Source organism: Patiria miniata, unplaced genomic scaffold (genome assembly GCF_015706575.1).
Source record: "Patiria miniata isolate m_02_andy unplaced genomic scaffold, ASM1570657v1 HiC_scaffold_5, whole genome shotgun sequence".
Taxonomy (NCBI): domain Eukaryota; kingdom Metazoa; phylum Echinodermata; class Asteroidea; order Valvatida; family Asterinidae; genus Patiria; species Patiria miniata.
The window spans coordinates 37,860,953-37,880,818 of record NW_024037072.1 but is presented as its reverse complement, the minus strand read 5'-3'; the positions used below and the strand labels follow the sequence as shown (position 1 = coordinate 37,880,818).

The 19,866-nt window shown below is 41.1% G+C and overlaps 1 protein-coding gene across 1 annotated transcript; it reads left to right on the top strand.

Annotated features, from left to right (window-relative positions):
• The first annotated feature begins 1,311 nt into the window (after positions 1-1,311).
• Positions 1,312-19,171, top strand: LOC119741497 (cholesterol 7-desaturase-like). Its single transcript, XM_038217271.1, has 7 exons — positions 1,312-2,034; positions 10,225-10,413; positions 11,897-12,075; positions 13,253-13,347; positions 14,027-14,174; positions 15,714-15,887; positions 18,614-19,171. Exons 1-7 carry the CDS (start codon positions 1,560-1,562, stop codon positions 18,773-18,775), a joined length of 1,422 nt encoding a protein of 473 aa, XP_038073199.1. The 5' UTR covers positions 1,312-1,559; the 3' UTR covers positions 18,776-19,171.
• Positions 19,172-19,866: the final 695 nt, after the last annotated feature.

Below are 19,866 nucleotides of genomic sequence, written 5' to 3'. Positions count from 1 at the left end.
GCCCCCCCCCCCCCACTGAGATTTTGAGTTTCTAAAATAATTATCATTGATGTACATGACGCCCCCCATGAAATGTCCCAGCCCCCCCCCCCCCCCCCCCCCCCCCCCCCCCCCCCACTGAAAAATTCCTGGCTACGCCACTGCTCCATTTACAAATTGTTCATAAACAACTGTGCGAAATGTAACAAACATTGTTTTTTAGTATTTCATTTCTTTTGATTGCTTTTATCTTGAAATTAAAATTTGGTAGTTAGGCCTATATTTTACGGGAAACTTTGGAGCTAGTTTTTGGTCAATTTTCCGGGACACACAAAAGTCATGCAAAATAGACGCGCATTCGCATCAATTAATTCAAATGAAAGCCCATTTCCCGATAACTTTCGTCAAGAGTGCATTTACTGACGACGCAGGGTATTTGGTAAATTTTTGGTCAAATAGTTTTGGTCAATAACGGGGTTAGACAGCTACAGACCGACCGACCGACCGACCGACCGACCATTAAGAGACATGTAGAAGCTGACAGAGCTTAAAACTACTTTTAATTATTCAGATTTTGGGCATTTTCAACCCTATCAAAAGGGCTTTCATTTTGCGCACATAATAATATGAACCCGCCCTGGAAGAGTCGGCAGACAACAATTCGAATTTTGTGAAGAAATAATTCAATAACTAAATAAACTTCGGTGGATCTTTCCGTTCGATGTCTCATTCAAAAGTGAATAACTTAAACATCGCTAGGACAGAAATACCAATTTAAAAAAAAAATCTAAATTTCGGGGTGTTATTCGAAAATAGCATGGGGAACGCATCTTCAAAAACATGTATGACCCCCAAAAAATCCCCTGGGCTCAAACACTTTGCAAGCTTGATCAATACAGCGGAAGTGTTATCTGGGCACTTTTATCTTGGCGTAAGTGGGGCTGGTTCATGAATAATAACAATTATTTCATTACAATAATTTATTGTATGTCAAGTTATTATTAACAGTGGCGTGTGCAGGGGCGTAAATTTGCGCCTCCCCTGGCGACATTTTGTTGTTTTTAAGACGGTTTTAAAACGGTTCAGACGTCGTTACAGTAAAATCTTAAATTGCCCCCCCCCCTCTCTTCCCCGGGATGTTACGTACGCTGTTCATGAACCAACCGCCACTTGCGCCCAGATTGTGCTTGACCGACCACTTCCTACCGATGAGGGCAGTATGTCTAGTTAACGGTGCGTGCAAAATGGCAAATATCTGTCGATGAGGGCAGTATGTCAAATGCACAGAGGTCCGTGGTGTACTGTGTGTGGAGATGGGCACCGTACCCCCTGGATACCAACGCCGCATGAATGTATCCAATTATCTCCTTGGAACAGGTGGATTATAGTCCCGGTAGAAATAACCAATTTAGTCACGTGACACGTACCTTGACCACACATCAAATGGGCCGCGACGGAGACCGGCTAGATTCGTAACGCGTGGACAGTGGTACAATACGAGACACCGCGCCTCACCTGTGCTGTGGAGTGAAGTCAACTTCACCCTTTCTTTTCCCAAATCTTCCATTTCCAACGACACAATGCCGAGCTTAAACACTATCTTCTTGAATCTTCTACTGCCTGTCATCTTGGCCGTCATTTTCTTTCGATCCTCGGCGTTGACAACCCTCAGGGATGGCGTGAAGCCCCTGTTCATTCACAACCGACTGGAGTCCAACGACACGGTAGCAGCGGGCACCGCCGGTCAAGTAGCCCAGGCAATCGACGCTTTCCTCAGCCCAAACTTCCTGCTCTCCCTGGTGCTGAGTGCGGTCTCGGTGTACGTTGTGGTGTACCTTTACCAGGTCTTCTTCGTGCCGCTCAACTGGTCTCGGGATGAGGGGGATGTGGGTTATATTTTGGACGATCGCGGAGGGATGAGCAAGATGGACGTCGCAAATGAGATGCGGCGTCGTCGACGGATGGGGGACATTCCGCCGGTCTTCCCCAATGGCTGGTTTGCACTGTTCCGGTCATTTCAGGTGCAGAAAGAACCTCGTTACATCAGTGCGCTGGGTAAGTGGAAAGATGTCTTGATTGCATGCAAGGTTGAATTTAGTTTTCACCACCGCATTCTTGATTTTGGAGGTTGATCTATCGTGAGACTTCAGAGCAATTCCTACTAGTCCGAGGGAATATTTTAATTTAATCTTGAAATTGCTCCTGACTTGAACAACATTTAGTTTTGACTTTGCAGACTTGAGGTCAACATTAGATGGGAGGAACATTTAGTTTATAATAGACTCAAACTGGGGCACTAGAACTCCTTTTTTTTTCGAATGTTGTCTTTTGTCAGTGTAGTACGACTGACCGACCAAAAACAAAATTTGAAGAAGTAAAAAAAGAAGTTCTACCTCCCAAGTTACTGGGTCTACTTATATCACAACGAATTATCGTCAGTGTCATCAGTTTGGCAACAGAAAGAGGATCTTGACCAGAAGTTGACCTTCCTTGCTTCTTTTCATCTTAAAAGATGATGTTATACGTAATACAATACAAGATGTGATTCAATGGCATTTTCGGTCTATAATTAGACAAATTTTGAGATGAATAATATCAGGCCTTCGTTCTTAGCATGAACATTTTAATGATTCGCAACCTATCAATTTAACACTAATAATGGCGTAGCTAGTGCCTCGTTGCTAAGCAAATGCTTCCAACCATGAAGATGACATACCTCCAACAGGTTGTACAACTACATTTAGACCAATTTCCAACAGTGAGACTTGAAGAGATGAGACTCATCAGCGAGCTACATGTAGATACCCAAATCATTTTGTTTGCCATGTATCACAAGAAGACTTTGTGCAACCCATTTGATGTCATGCGTTAACAACATAAATTTGAAAAATTAGACCTTTTATTTTATGGTATTTTTGAAGTTTTAGAGCACTCCAGCATAAAAATGATAATTTAGAGAACTATGTCTTTCAGTGGTCTACCTCATGGCTTCACCCTCATTTTGTAATTTAAACAGGTCACAGTAAACTTTGTTCACGTGTGCAAGAGAGAATGACTGTGTGCAAATTTGTTAAGAGACTATTCCTAGCCTGACAGAAAACACAGAAACTAAATAGACTTTTGTGTTGAGGGGAATCAACTTTACCTATCAAACTTTCACCCAAAGTTCACAACGTCAAAAACGGATGGGTCATGGCATAAAGGTTTGCATGATAACAATCTCGTGGGTGTCACTCTTTTTATAAATGGGTGTAGTTTTAAAGTGTGTTGACATGGTTGACGGCAAATCTGCAACTTGTTAGCAAATCCGTGGAATTGTCCGTTGCACAATGTACAACTTTGTGTATGAATAGCTGAATTCAGAGCTTATTTTTATTGAAAACAAAATACATACATACATATTAAATTAATACATTGCAATTGTCGAAGGATTTATTATAACATAGAAAAGGAGCTATTCTTTTCATCTCTACACAAAAGTGTACCAAAAAGGTACACTTTGTGTCGGACTAACCAAAAAGTTAAATGTATTAAAAAATCTGAGTACATGTACATGATTTGCTCAATACATGCACATAACATGTATGTTGCCTTTCTCCCTTTGTCCAGGTTCATTTGCATGGATATTTATTGGTCACTCATTATTTTGAACAGCGGAAGGGATGAGACTTTGATCACGTACACACAAAACCATACAATATGCATATTGCCAATTCGCAATGAGTATTCCTGTGGACTCTTCATTCTTTAGTAACACTGGAAGCCATGCATTGGATAGTCTGAAGGCAGACTAAAAAATGGTGGACCATGGCAGGCCATTTAAGGTTGCAGACCAGTAAATAAACTTCCATAGACCCCAATGGTAAATGCTCCCACTTCAGAAATTCGGGAAAAATACTCACAACTCTCCAAGGAGTTCGAGACACACATCAAATTAAAGCTTATTTCATCATCTTTCATTTTCTGTTCAATTTTTGGGGGGTCAACTGATGACTTTTAGGAGAAATTTCCATCCGAAGATGATCACCCCTGAAAATAGTCCTGAAGCCCATTGCCATTTTGAAAAACGATGCCTACACTCCATTGCAAAATAGAGCGCTTTAAGGGCCCCAATTTCATCCAAATTGAACGGAACTACAAGCTCACAGTCCTGTGCACGGCTTCCACCCATATTTTTTACAAACCCTCAAGTTCATGGCCCACAGCATGCTCAAATACTGAAGATTTTGAGGGCATGCAAATCGTGATTTGGCCGGCGTAGGCAATTTCGGACCGATTTACTGGTCTGCAACCTTAAAGTCTGATAGTGGCCAGTGTGGCAAACTGGCAATTGTCAGATCAACCTGTGACATAGGGGTCAACCTATAATTTAAATATCTAAACGTGTACCAATCAGGTGCTGCATTGTCGCGTGATGCGCGATGAGTTTGCAGGTGGGGACTGGGGGCGTCACAGCCAAGAGGCATGGCAACTAATCAAATATCGGAAGCATGTCCCATGAGGCTGTTGCCTGTCCTCCTGTACACGTGTAATATGAAATCAGCTCTGCGGTCTATGCATTGGTGACATAGTGTCCAACTACATGCTTTGTCTGAAGGAAATTCATGTTCTATCTGTACATTTGACAGCGTGATGCTTTTGTTTAGAATTTTTGCAGTCGCTGGGTCTGTGTATTCCTGGGTCTGTGTATTCCTATCTACAGCCTGTCTAAAAAAAAATGGTACAATCAAAAACGAATTTTTTTTTTTCAATATTAAATCTCAACATAAGTAAGTCGTTTTGAGCATCACATTAAAGAAAAAAGACCAGGCTTTCCAATACTTTTTGTTTCATCTCATTTGCTTTTGTCAATCCAGAGATAACTCCAGTTTACTGCGGAACACAAAAATCGAGTTTGTTTCTTTTGCCAAGTTGCAATCTTTTGTGAGCTTCAAGACAGCATGGCACAGTACTCGAAACTACTCTGCCCATGCATAAAAGTGGCACAAAATCGATTTTGGTGTCTCTCACTAAATTTATTATATCTCTGAATTGACAAAAGCAAATAAGATCAAACAAACACTATTGGAAAGCCCAGTCATTGTTCTTTAATATTAGGCCAACTGCCAAGTAAGAATGACTTATTTTGAAATTTCATATTTAACCAATTTTTTTCTGATTGTACCATTTTTTTTGAGACAGGCTGTACTGTGCAGCAGAATGGTTACGTGTAAAGTTTTCCGTACATAAACAAAATGTTGGTTAATGTTTTGTTTAAATTTGCTGAAATTAGACAGAAAAAAAAGTTATTCAAACTACCGGTATCAAGACCAAGTTTGAGCAGAGTTTCAAGTTCTTTCGGATAATCTGAATGCGTGCACGCTGCAGTGAAAAGCACAAACTTCAACTGAGCACATCCATTGTCGTATCACAGATACGAGGTAAATGGTCAGGAAATTGTGAAATGTACACGTATTCCTTGACCGTCATTTCACCTTCTGACCTGTGTGATATGTGTACCTGTATGTAACGTTCAAAAGGGATTTACATAATTTGCAAACATCGAAAAACAAACCTACCAATTTTTTACGAAATACCTTACTAGGATGTTGGTAAATTACAGTCTAAATCATCCTGTAAAATTATGGCACCATGTGTGAAGTCATTTTCAAGAAAAGTGGTATTTTGTATAAATTTCCAATGGTGGTCGGCCGACCACCGTTGGAGAAACCTACCTATTTTTAAGCTACTGCTCCAAATTTACCATTTTTTTTTCAGTCCAAATTTTGTTTGCTATTGGTTACATGTTCATGAACGGGTGCAGGCCAGTTAGACTGGTTCCATTACCTTACAATTTTCTGGCATCTACATGTATAAATTGGTCCATTTCATCTTTAGTGAGGTCAGGGAGCCAGACTACTTGAACATTTTTGTTTTTCTTGGTTTTTCCAGTTTTTTTGAACACAAAACTTCAAACATGTCAGTGTAACAATATTTGATCTGTTATACTAACCCCTCAAAATAGTTCATTTCTGAAAATTACAGCAAAAGCCAATGATGTACATTCCCTTTAAAACCCATTTTCCTCCAAATATCTCACCCACATGCAACTATGATTATGAACTTTTAACATATTACATGTAATCTACCTTTGAAGATCGACGCTAATTTCAACACTGGTAAAATTCTGAAGTTATAAAAATAGAAAATTGTCTATTTAAAGATTTCCTGTGGCAAAGATGTGTACGTGCATTTTCATTTAATTTTTCCAACAATAAAGGGCAAAGGTCATTTGCTAAATAAATACTGGTCATGCAAGGTCTTCAGACTTATCAAGTGCATAGCATACGCGTACTGTACACGTTGTGCAATATTTCAGATAAGAATTGTCTTTCTTGTGGTATATAGGTCTACTTTTTAACGGGGAAGTATACACGGAAGACGCTGTGCCGGGACAGCAGAAAGTCCCATAACTCGGTCCTTATTTGCCTAACAATAAAAAACTTCCCCATAAGGCCAAAAAAAATAAGTCTCCGGCTTCTGGTATGGAGCTTGCCCAAAAAGTGGTGCGGCGACGCGGCTTTTTTTTTTTTTTACCTGATTTTTTTGCCTCAAATGTCGGCTGATGACTGCAAATGGTGCCCGACTAGACTTAGTGCAAATACATGGGAGTCCAGAGAAGCCACATAAAGCTTATTCTCGATCATAACCCCATCTAAAAACACGTTAAAATTGTGCAGCAGCAGGATTCCAGTCAAACCAGTGAATTTGGCGGTTTTTAGACATCATATTTCATTGAAAAAAACCTTTTTCATTTTGCTGAAGCGCATGGCTACGGCGACGTGCGCGCATACCAGAAATCTGAGACTTTTTTTTTTGGCCTAATGCCATGAAGGCCCGCCCATAATATCTAGCAGTGGTGCATGGTACATCTAAATTTTATAAAAAATGAGTGGTGTCGAAGGTTGTGGAAGAAATCAACCAAAAAAGTCTCAGCACACCAGTGTGTTGTGTGATATCAGGGAAAAAGCAATTTCTTCTCCCACTCATGAAAACCATGTAAAAGAAATAATAAAACCAATTACAAAAAACCCCAAAGCCAATACATTTGTAACCCATGGCCTTCACATCGGCCCTTACATCGGTTTTGTTTTATGGGTAATACAGAATTTATATTCATATTTAGAAAAGCAACGTTGAGATTGGCTTTATTATCCAATAGTAATCAAATGTGCAGGTAGGCCTATATATCAGCTATGTACAATGTACATGTACCTGTAAGACTTGTGACCAGACTCCAATGGCCAGTGAAGCAGCTCTAGCAATCTAGCAGAGGTGGCAGCAAGTCATTTTTTGCAAGTCCAAGTCAAGTCACAAGTCATTGTTTGCAAGTCCAAGTCAAGTCACAAGTCATTAGGTCCAGTCACAAGTCAAGTCACAAGTCATTAGGTCCAGTCACAAGTCAAGTCACAAGTCATTTGGTCTAAACACAAGTCAAGTCACAAGTATCTTTGTCCAAGAACACGTCAAGTTGCACATTGTTTTGTCTAGCTGTAATAAGCTAAAAGAACCTGGCGTCAAATTACGAGTTATATTGAACATGCCTCCTTAATTCCCCTTTTTCAATGTGTTGCTATTACTATTCTTGTAGTTTATCACATATCTGTCGGATATTAGCCCTTTGTATACTTTAATAAATTTACTTTACATTGTAGAAATAAATTTTGAGATGACATGAAAAAAAGACTTCACTCACTCGATTACATGTAGTATACTAACACTTTATTGTTCAATTTTCATGTATACTAAACGCCTACCAATGGGTTAGGCTATCCGGTATTTTACATGCAATTGACAAAGGCCTGCTTTCTTTTCATGAAAGGTTCCTTTCAAAGTTTGTTCAACATTACATTAAGCAAGAGACTTGGTCATTGAAAACTGTGTAGTTTGTTGTGACAGTCTTATTGAAAACTTTTGAAACTAGTGGGAACTATTCATTTTACTGGATTTAGCGTCTGACTTGGGTTGGTAACAAGTCTTTTTTTGCAATCCCAAGTCAAGTCACAAGTCATTGTTTGCAAGTCCAAGTCAAGTCACAAGTCAAAGCTGGTATTTACAAGTCAAGTCACAAGTCACAAAAATAGCGACTCGAGTCTGACTCGAGTCCAAGTCACATGACTCGAGTCAGCAACTCTGCAATCTAGTTAGATAATTCTTGATAGAATTGTTCGTGTTTTTTTTACATTACAAAATTACACTCTTGCAAAGAATTATTAATTCGGTAGGACACGATGTCATCATTATATTATGCAGGCCCCTTACCTACATGTACATGTACACCACTATATAGTTTCTGTAACCCTAAATCTATCAGGTCTCTTATCAAAAGACAAACATGCATGGTTTGTATTTTTTCATTATTTAACAGATTAGATGGTGGGTTTCATAATGTCATGTAATATAATAATGCCACACAAATAATCCCTCACACTGAAACACTGAAAATAAATTGAACATGAGCTTTTTGAAGTAGTGAATTTTTCGTATAATTTACTCTTCAATTAGTTGGATTTTTGTTGTATTCAGCATGGCCCTATTTTCGATTTGGTTAAATTTCAAGGCTTGTAATAATAGAGACCCAGATAATGGCGCACTGATCTCAGGAGTACAATCAGTGTACACATATTTGTGTACATTAGAACAGTTGGAAGTCAGGAAAAGGAAATGCCTATGAAGTTTAGAAAAACTGGATTCGCTTTAAGCTTTGCAAACAATTAAAGGGAATGTACATCATCGGCTTTTGCTGTAATTTTCAGAAATGAACTATTTGAGGGGTTAGTATAATAGATCAAATATTGTTTAACTGACATGTTTGAAGTTTTGTGTTCGAAAATGCTTGAAAAACCAAGAAAAACAAAATTATTTAAGTAGTCTGGTTTCCTAACTCCACTAAAGATAAAATGGATCAATTTATAGATGCCGGAAAATTGTAAGGTAATAGAACCAGTCTAGCTGGCCTGCACCCGTTCATGAACATGTAACCAATAGAAACAAAATTTGGACTGACAAAAAATTGCAAATTTGGAGCAGTAGTTGAAAAATAGTTAGGTTTTTCCAACGGTGGTCGGCCGACCACCGTTGGAAATGTATACAAAAATACCATTTTCTTGAAAATGACTTGACACCAGGTGCCATAATTTTACAGGATGCTTTAGACTGTCATTTACCAACATCCTAGTAAGGTATTTCGTAAAAACTTGGTAGTTTTATTTTTCGATATTTGCAAATGTTGTATTCCCTTTAACATCATGTGCATGACATGTTCCATTTTATTGTCAATACAATTCTGGTGTGCTGTTACTATGCTACAGTTATGTACAGCTGTAATTGTTATCTAGACTCTTGCTGCTCGTCCTACTGTTGTTTTATTTATGTGGTTTCGTATTTCTGTTTGAGTTTTGAGGGAAGGGTTCACAAGGAAGTAAAAGTTACGAATGAATTAACTGCATTTTAGCTCTGAACTTTAACCAGTTAATCGGAGGACATGTAAACATAAAATCTGGCAATGTACATTGGCAGGGGCGGGTGACGGGTTAAATCATCAGGCTTTCCCTGAGTCTTGGATTTATTAACCCTCCGACGCAGAAAGCCCATTTAGTAACACACTTACAGTAAGGGGTCCCCCGGGGACCCAAATATTTAGCGCCACGGTTTGAGGCTACACAACACTGTATCCACATGAACACAATCTTGCCATGTCTGTAGACTAAGGAGGTGTATTTGTATACATAGTCTGTGGTCAAGCCGTTGCACTGTCTACTCGCAAGTGACCTTGTTTGTGCACGTGTATATGGTGGGTCCCCGGGTGGGCATAAATTGCGTCGGTCCTTAGCCCAGGTTGTCATGCTCAGATATGCCTGACCCGGGGTCACACACTAAAGGTGACTGCATATATCCGTAGAGGGTGTCTCTTGCTAGGATTAGATGGAAGATCACCAGAATTGGTTTGAAATTTCTTTTTTAATTAAGGTAATTAACCAAATTGGGTCTCCAAAATGGCTAGATTCTGCGCTGGAGGGTTAACTAGCTTCCTCAGATAGTGCAGTGGGTACAGCAGAGGGAACATGAACACGTACATCATGAACATGTACCTTGCTCGCCACTGTATAGGCCCCCCTATTTGTCGCTTTGCTCCTTGTATGATAGATTGTTGTCAGTGATAAACTTTCATAAAATCTGCTTAAATTCATTCCTGTCATATTACAGGCCATGAGTTGGTAGTGTACCGCGGCGAGACTGGCCAAGCCTTCATCGTGGATGCATACTGCCCTCATCTGGGGGCCAACCTGGGGGTCGGAGGTCAAGTCAGGGGGGACTGCATCGAGTGTCCATTCCACGGCTGGACGTTCCGAGGCGACGACGGCAAGTGTGTCAAGATCCCGTACGCTGAGAAAGGTGAGAGAAACCTGAGGGGTAGGTCGCATGGCCTGGCCTTGTGGACCTCATGGCACCTTGTGACCTACCGATGAGAGCCATGGTCTGAACACGGCCTCAAAAGCTCTCAGGGTGGATTGAGTTTGAGCATGGCAAGCATGTCATTGACTTAATTAATGACAAATGATGTAGGGGTCAAATTAATTTTAAAGTTCTTACAGACACACATAGGGCACATTCGTTTCGGTAGGGATCCAAATTCGTATCCTTGGACCAGTACCGTGCCTTGTAAAAGTAAGTAACATCTGTCGCAAGCCAATGTGGTCCATCAGGCGAGCGTTTATCTCTGGTTTCAGAAGCATGAAACAACTGAGAATATTTTCTATCCCCCTGGATGGGATGCTAGCCCATCGCAGGTTACTCCCCAGCTAATGCTGGTGCCCATTTACACTCCTGGGTGGAGAGAGGCAAGTGGGAGTGAAGTAGCTTGCCCAAGGACACACTATATGGCCAGCAGCTGGATTCGAACCCCTGACCCTCTGATCAAGAGCCACAAACCCTAACCACTAGGCCACACTTCCCCACCATGCTGTTCCGTGCCTTAACAAACAAAAGTGCACCTGATCCAGATCTTAAAACATGTGACTGACCAAAAGTAAGCATTACTGGGTGGCATGGGTGGCTTGTGCGTAAAGCGCTCGCCTCTCACCAAGGTGACCACGGTTCGAATCCTGGTCGTGGATCCTGGCCTGGCAGCGGATCACATGTGAGTAGAGTTGTGCGTTGGTTCTCTCCTGTGCCACAAGGGTTTTTCTCCGGGCCCTCCCGTTTTCCTCCCTCCGGAATAATCAAACCCTTTTGATCTCAGGCTGTGCTCCGTGGTCAGACATGGGTGACGTTGCTGGCTGCCTAAGGCGCCTTTACATGCCAGCAGCTCAACCACGTTGTAGCCGCGTCCTTCGCAATTCAGCTTCTCAGCTGCCAGTAAGGATGATTAGCCTCTCAAATTATTGTAATTATTATAAAAAAATTCCAAAACCGGGCTTGGTCTCCGTCTCTGGGTTCAGGCACGTAGCATTCGCTGCGAAATTCTCCGGAGTTGAAATGTGTTCAACTTCTGCCATTTCGCAATGTGATAAATTGCCCTCAGGCTGACGTCACACAAATTTGCGTTCGCTTTCAGTATGAACTGTCCTTTACACTTGCACAATCATTGTTCCTGCAACCAATTAAACGGGTTTCCAAAGTACATGGGCATCTCAAGTTTAAGAATGTGTGGTGAAGCGAAAAAATACCTCCCCAGTAATGGCTGGTAGCTGTGGACGTCACAAAGGGAAAGTCACAATTTGACGATTTGACTGTTACGCTGGAACTTTTCGACAAACATTTACAAAATTTTCCGCCGTGTAGAGGACACTCTTAGAATGTTAATCAATTTTTATTCACTACTTAAATTTTTTGATACATTTTCTTACGCAAATTTGGAACTTGTTTTTTTTTTCAGTTCCTGACTTTGCCAAGATCCGATCCTGGCCGTGCCTGGAGAGGAACGGTGAGATCTTTGTCTGGCACCATGCTGAGGGGGCGGAGCCAAGCTGGACACCCCCGGAGGTGGAAGAGATTACCAGCGGCAAGATGAGATACCACGGAATCACCGAGCACGTTATCAATGCCCATGTGGAGGTAACACTATTTTGCTTTCATTCTGAGACCATTCATATATTTTACTTAATAGGCCATCAGCCTGGGGTTTGGTCGGTATCAAATCAGGGGAATAATGCTCATTGTGATTTTTGGCCAGGTATGCACCCCCGTAGTTGGAAAATATGTGATAGAATTGCAGCGGTGGCAGCTTTTTGGGTGCTATCACTTTAAAAAAAAAAATGGCGGCCAAAACATCCTTGTTAGCACATATAATTAATCCGGTAACAAGCATATTGGCGGCCATTTTGAAAAAAAAAATTAAAAGTGATAACACCCAAAAAACTGTCACCGCTGACACTGCAAAGCTGTCACACATTTTCCAACTCTAGATGTGCATTCCTTGCCAAAAAATCACTATGAGCGTTGCTCCTTTCAATCATTTGATACCGGTGGCCCAACTTTTGGACCGGAGCTGAAAGCCTATAACTCTTTGAGCATAGAATTAATGGCCTTGTGTATGGGCTCCATGCTAGAGTAAAAGATGACACTTTCAGAACACTGTCAAGAACCCCAGTAGGGGCGCATAATGGATTGTGTGCGTATGGCGCAAATTGCACGCGACCAATATTATTCTGTTATAAGATGGAATTTTGCGTCGGGGTGATATAAATCAAATTAGGTTTTGCCCTTCACTGATGTTTAAACACTGTATACTCAGTGTGTTACCTCCCGAGTGAAAGTTGCAAAAATCACTCAGGTGGAACTCGAACCCACGACCTCCTGCTTTCTAGTGCAGATGTCTTACCACTCGACCACCGAGCTAACGGGATCGGTTGGCTGGTTCGAATCTGATGTACATAGCAGCGGGTACCGCATAAACTATTATAAGATGGAATTTTGCGTCGGGGTGATATAAATCAAATTATTGGTTTTGCCCTTCACCGACGTTTAAACACTGTATACTCAGTGTGTTACCTCCCGAGTGAAAGTTGGAAAAATCACTCGGGTAGGACTCGAACCCACGACCTCCTGCTTTGAGTCCCACCCGAGTGATTTTTCCAACTTTCACTCATTGCTGTCAAATATCCAAAATCAAAACCGAATAGTGGAATTCAAACCAAATTTTGAAATGCCCGGATATTATCCCACCACTACTCAAGAGACCTTCGTGTCATATGACTTTTTTAAACTGTTTTGATCATTCTTTTTATCACAGGAAGTGCCGGAGAATGGAGCCGACATTGCACATCTTGGTCATCTACACAAACCTATCATGTTCCTGGGTAGAGACCTTCGTGTCATTTATAACCTGTGAGTGATCATACATTATTCCTGGAGTCATGAACTACATGTAGACGCACTTATCAGACAGCACTATAGATCTCTCTCTCATAGGACGCCATCTTTGTTGGAAAATTACAACTGTGCATTCCCATATTTATTTTTCTGAAAGTAACGTTATAACAATGCTAAAGAAGGTTTTGCACACAAACTGTACCACACCATTCTCCGGGTGATGTTTCAAATAGTAACATTTGTTATTAAATGCGCCCCACCCTATTTTTTGTGCGCCAGTAAAAAGTGGCACGAAGAGTGTGCCAATTAAAATTTGCGTGCGGCGATTGATATGGGGCGCTGGAGTGTTTTGCATAACTGTAAAAGGGCTTTATCGTGCCAAAAGGATGTGAAAAATGAACCACCGTCGACAAAAAATTTACTGTCGACAAAAAAGTGGCACCTGAAAATAAAGCGTCGCAGCTTTACGATAAAATAACATCACAGTCGTGTTATGCGCAGGGTTTTTTGTTTTTGAATATTCAAACCAGCAAAAAAAAAGCTATTCAGTTGATCGAATATTCAAGTATTCGGTACATGTAGGACAGCCCTAGTGCCAGATCACAATTTATTTGGCCCTGTAAAATTCCATAATTTGTGTTGATTGAGCTTAGAAGCATTCTTTGATGATTGTCTGATGATGATTGTGTTTCAGATTCTGGTCGTTCGCTAAACATGAATGGCAAGGCACATGGGACATTGACGAGGAGAATAAACACACAGGCGTCCTGACTCTGAGGCACCAGTGTACCATCTACGGCATTCCTTTGCCTCTCATGAGTATCACGGCGGAAGCAGTACAGGTAACGATAGGCCTTTAGCATGCTGCCACCATTTCAGTCATGTTCCCTGTATCCAATAGCAGTACTGAATGATAATGTGTTTTGTGCACAAAGGAACCAGACTATTTTTTCTTCCTGCTTCGCTTTGGTTACGTTGATTTGAATGGGAAATAATCAAGATGGCCGCAACATGATAATGGTCTATAGGCCAGACTGGTATTTCAGTACACAAGTCTATTAGGCGTACGTACCCTGCGTGAGTGGAAATTATTGTCTTGGCAGCCAATAATACAATATTATAAAGTAAGGCCAAAAAAAATAAATATTCGGTCTCTGGTCAGACCAGAGTTCCGGAATTGACGCGGGGACGCGGCTTTTTTTTTTTTTCAAGCTTGGATTGTACAGACAAGGTGGGGTACTATTTTGCTTTTTTGGTGTCCTCATGTACATTGGTGTCCTCATGTACATTGGTGTCCTCCATAATTTGCTTTGGTGCTCTCGATCATTTGCCTTGGTGCAATTTCCCATTCCTTGGTGCTCTTTGGTAAAAGAAACTGAGGAGGTGCGGCAATAGAGGGCGCTGTTGGAGCTACCGCGGAACATTTTGGGAAAAAAAAGATTGACGCGCATGATTAAAATCGACGCGCGCGCTGACCAGAGACCGACTTATTTTTTTTTTTGGCCTAATAATGTAGTAACTTAACATGGGCCGATTTTGTTCGATTGCTGGCTGATTCAAAAGTGATTAACTTTTGTATTGCTAGAAAAATGACAATTTAGAACAGGAATCTTTATGATTTTTAGCTGTGGGATAGCAGCTCAACAAATTATCATGTCTCTCCGTTAGTCCGTTAGTTCAAGTAACAAACGTTGACATTGTCTATTGCTCCTACATATTTTGACCGATTTCAACCAAACTTTGTCAAAAGCATCAGTAGCCCAGCCCCAACATGTCACTTGTTGGGTGCTGTGGTCCAATGGTTACGGTGTTCGACTCGTGTGCCGTGGTACATAGGTTCGAATCCTGACCGTGGGAACATGGTGCTTGTGCTCTTGAGCAAGGCACTAATACCATTATTGCTTCGTTCTTCGGATGGGACGTAAAGCCGTAGGTCCCGTGTGTTGTGTAATGCACGTTAAAGAACCCAGTAACACTTATCGCTAAGAGAAGGGGTTTTTCCCCAGTGTTTCTGGCAGTGGCTGCAATATGTGCCACAGCACCTTGTAAACCCTTATAAGTTGCTACATAATGGGTCTCATATTTCTCATAAACTTTATTTACCTTTCTTTAATAATAGACATATCTCCAGCACCTTGAATACCTAATAGTTGGTAGATACGTGCGCTATATGAGACTCCGATATTATTATTTATTATTACTTGACCAAAGGTCAAAGGTCGTCATGGGGTCACTGGGGTCTCAGTTGAGGACGTTATACTCGGTGATTCACTCAGTCAGTCAGTGGCTCAGTCAGAGGACAGTACGCTGGCCCTTCGGACAAGCAGAAAGAATAATACCGACACTAATTCTCATGCTCTGCTCTTGTCTTTGTTTCTCAGGTTGGTCCGGGCCTCGTACATCTCGTTATCCACCATTGGCTATTTGGGGACGCCATTCTGGTCCACACCATCACCCCCATTGAACCCCTCAAGCAGAGGCTGACCCATTGCTGCTGGAGCAGGAGCTTCCCTCGATTTGCTGCCAAGCTCATCCTCTTCTCCGAATGCTTACAGGTATTGATAAAAAAAAAATCGAGGCCTTGCTTCAAATACAGTTGACTCCTATTAAAGAAGCACTCAGGCTAACCCTGCAAAAATATTCATTCATTAATTTTCATTCATTGGGCGGCTGCAGCCAAGATGGATGAAACCAAACTCTTCCGGACTCTCTCGTTCGCCATGGCCGTGGTGATGTCATCAACGTGCTGGCTCACATCATTGCATACAGTGTCGACGTAGTTGAGGGGTCTCCTCCCTCTGTTGGGGCAAGGCAATCTCTCCAGCAGATGAGGTCAGAGACAACTTGCTCTTTGGCTCTGTAGCAGTAACCGGCTAGGCGGGCTCTGCGTTGTGCCACTGTAGTTGAGATAGGTTGGATGTTGCCATAAATTTCTGCCTTTGTCTTATGTTCCTTCCATGATACATTTTGCACTCTTATGAGGATGCAAAACTATTGGTTATCTGAATTAACGGGAGTCACGTTTGTGAGGCATTCTGGCAAAATGAGACAGAACTGGGCAGAGACAAGGCCCTTTAAAGTTTAGTGTTTTGTAGGTGTGAAAATGAAAGATACCAATAGTTTTTCCTTAAAAACACTTATATTCCACTATTTTTATACTATTTCTTTAAAGATATAGTCCATCATTTGTAATTTGTGCATTTTGTTCGTTCGAAGCAACAAAAGTGCTCAAGATCTAAAGAAGGGTGCTGAACAACTAACCTGATGAAGTTTCAGCTCAGCTTTAGCTATATATTTCGAGAAAAACAACATTCTAGGATCTCGATTCAAATCAAAAGTTGCTGAATCATGTTTTGAATTGGGCCTGAATTCAGCGTCCGATACGCGTTCTCACTGAGCCGATTGCAGCTACGCGATGTTGAACACTGATCCAACGAATTGTAGCAACCGTGCACGCGTGTGCGTCGTGCCAATGTTTGCGCACGCTTCGCCGAATAACAAAACGAAATACTAATTTGAATTTCCTACTGTGCCTTAAGTTGGAAAGGCCTTCTTTTGTTGATTTCTTCAAAATGACAGCTTGCCAGAAAGAATAATTTCACAGGGAGTTTAGTCCCCTTACTATCTTTCAACCAAGTATGTTTTTCAACAATAATTACGGCAGTTACTTTCTAGATAGCTGCAATTGATGGACTCTGGCTTTAACGTATACTGTTAGTCATCCTGCAAGCACGAGTGGAACACGGAATAATGTAGTGCGTCTGTGCCCATACGGCCTCATGGTATGTGAGACGCAGATGCACTACATTTTCCATGTTCCACGAGAGCGAGTGGGGCAACGAATTTATCGTCAAGCAAACTTGACGCGCAGTAAAGATGGAACACTTACGCTGTACACAAACTTTTCAGCGGTTATCCTATTACACATGCGCGTTGTACGGAATGGCGCGCACATCTTAGAATAGCGCAATTAACGCGGAGTGCGGTATGGACCGTGGCCATGTTACATGGTTATATGTAGCACGGCTTGTTGCCATGGATCAACCAATCAGGATCCAGGATTCAAGTTTACTTGAAGATAAACGTAGTAGACGTATCAAAGATTACTAATATCAATAAATCTGAGAAAAAAAAGTTGAAGCATTTTTCTCCACTACAGCCCGTTCCCAGTTCCGTCTTATTTTGCCCGAACGCCTCACATTTACTTGTTTACAAATTATGTAATGTTCCCAAAAAGGTAAAACAATAGAGTAAAATTATGGAATGTGCGCAGGAACAGCAAACACTAAGGGGCTGTGTTCAAGGTTCTCGTCGGCCAACTGGCGCTTTGCCGTCAAGAATGACCTTTGTTTTAGCAAAAGTAACAAATTGGGGTGACTAATTCTATTTCATCTAAATATTCATAAACCTTTTTGCCTCTAGACATGGGTGCTGATGCGTGGCGGCAATGACATTCAATTGTCTGTCTCTTTCTAACCATTAAGGGGGTCATTGTGTGAGGTTTGATATGCCAGTTGACAGTTTTGGCTGTTTCGCCATAGCATTTGTACACGTTTTCATTGTGGAAGGCACTTTGGGCCTATTTTGAAGCCTTATATCTACAGAACAATAGCCCCCCGATTGGGATGAAAGTTGGTATGTTGTCTACATGTAGACCAGGATGTGTTTTCATTGTGGAAGGAACTTTGGGCACTAAAATCAATCCGATTGCCTTTATACTCGGCACACACTTAAACCAGCATCTAAAGATGTGTGCCGAACATTGACGTCATCATGAGCTATCGGTCACATTTAATGTGCATATTTTGAAGGTCTATATCTACAGAACTACAAGGCCGATAGGGTTGTAAGTTGGTACGTGCCTAGACCAGGATGTGTTATAGATGAAAATTGCAGTGAAGTCACGATGACGTACTTCACGTGGCATGTGACGTCATATTAAAAGTGCATATTTTGAAGGCTTGTATGTACAGAACAACAGCTCTGATTGGGTTGAAAGTTGGTACATTTGTATGTACCTAGACTTTGATGTGTTATAGATGAAAATTGAAGTGACATCACCATGACATCATATCAAAAGTGCATTATTATAAGCCTATACATGTAGCTACCGAACAATTGGCGCATATCACTTTGCAACTTTCTACTGCACATATCTGTCCTATCAGTCTATAAGATGACATAAAAATACAACAACAAATTGCCGAAACAGCCATGTGTTTGTCCACATATATCTAGTTTTTCCATTTTTTTCAAAGTGCATTCATTTTTTTGCCCCTAGGTGGAGCGTGACATGATGGTGTGGAACCACAAGACCTACCTCTCCAAGCCTGTTCTGGTCAAGGAGGACTCCCTGATTGCAAAACATCGCCGCTGGTACTCTCAGTTCTACTCCGAGAACAGTCCTCGATATACGGAGAAGAGGATGGAGATGTCTTGGTGAGGTGAAAGAAAGGGGAAAAATGGTGAACAAGTTAATTGCAGATGATAACAAAATCAAATTCAGATCAGATCTTAGCTTTGGAAACCCCAGCTCTGAAGCTTATGTCATCAGAAATTGGCCAATTTACACCATTATCTGAGCGGGTTTCTTTAGAGTGTATCATAAAACAGACGTCGTAATGAGAGTTGAGTGATTGACACATTATGTACTAGTGTAAAAAAAAAAATTACATTTCGAAGAAGACTTTCAATATTTTGTGTGATTTTGTTGGTCCTTTTTTTTTTTAATGGTTAACCAAGTGTTACAGAAAACCTAAACGTAAAAATGTATATTTAGATACAGAGAAGTTTTAATAATTGTTATAAATCTATAAGATATATGCAGTACAAAAAAAAATGAAAATAATAATCTAGATTTGTGTTGTCTTTCAACATACCGTAGATTATGTGCATCTATTTACATGAATCATGATAAGTACGCAAAATTAAAGCATTTAGAATTTTTTTTGCATACCAATTTTAAATGTTTAATGCCAGTGTGTCCTGCTCCAAAAAATGATGTGTGTGAAATTTTTGCCGAATTTTTAAGAATTTTAGAAAGCATTTTGGGAGTAGTGGTGTGAATTTACGGGTAGTATGGGAACCCATTAAAGTAAAACACAGGTACCAGTAAAAGAACCCAACCCCAACATTCGAGTCCCGGAAGTTGTCTAAGGCCACAAAAAAAAAGTCTCCGGTTTCTGGTATGGAGCTTGCCCAAAAAGTGGTGCGGCGACGCGGCTTTTTTTTTTTTTTTACCTGATTTTTTTGCTTCAAATGTCGGCTGATGACTGCAAATGGTGCCCGACTAAACTTAGTGCAAATTATATGGGAGTCCAGAGAGGCCACATAAAGCTTATTCTCGACCATAACCCAATCTAAAAACACGTTAAAATTGTGCAGCAGCAGGATTCCAGTCAAACCAGTGAGTTCGGCGGTTTTGAGACATCATCTTTCATTGAAAAAAAACCTTTTTCATTTTGCCGACGCGCATGGCTACGGCGACGCGCGCGCATACCAGAAACCGGAGACTTTTTTGGGGGGTCTAAAGAG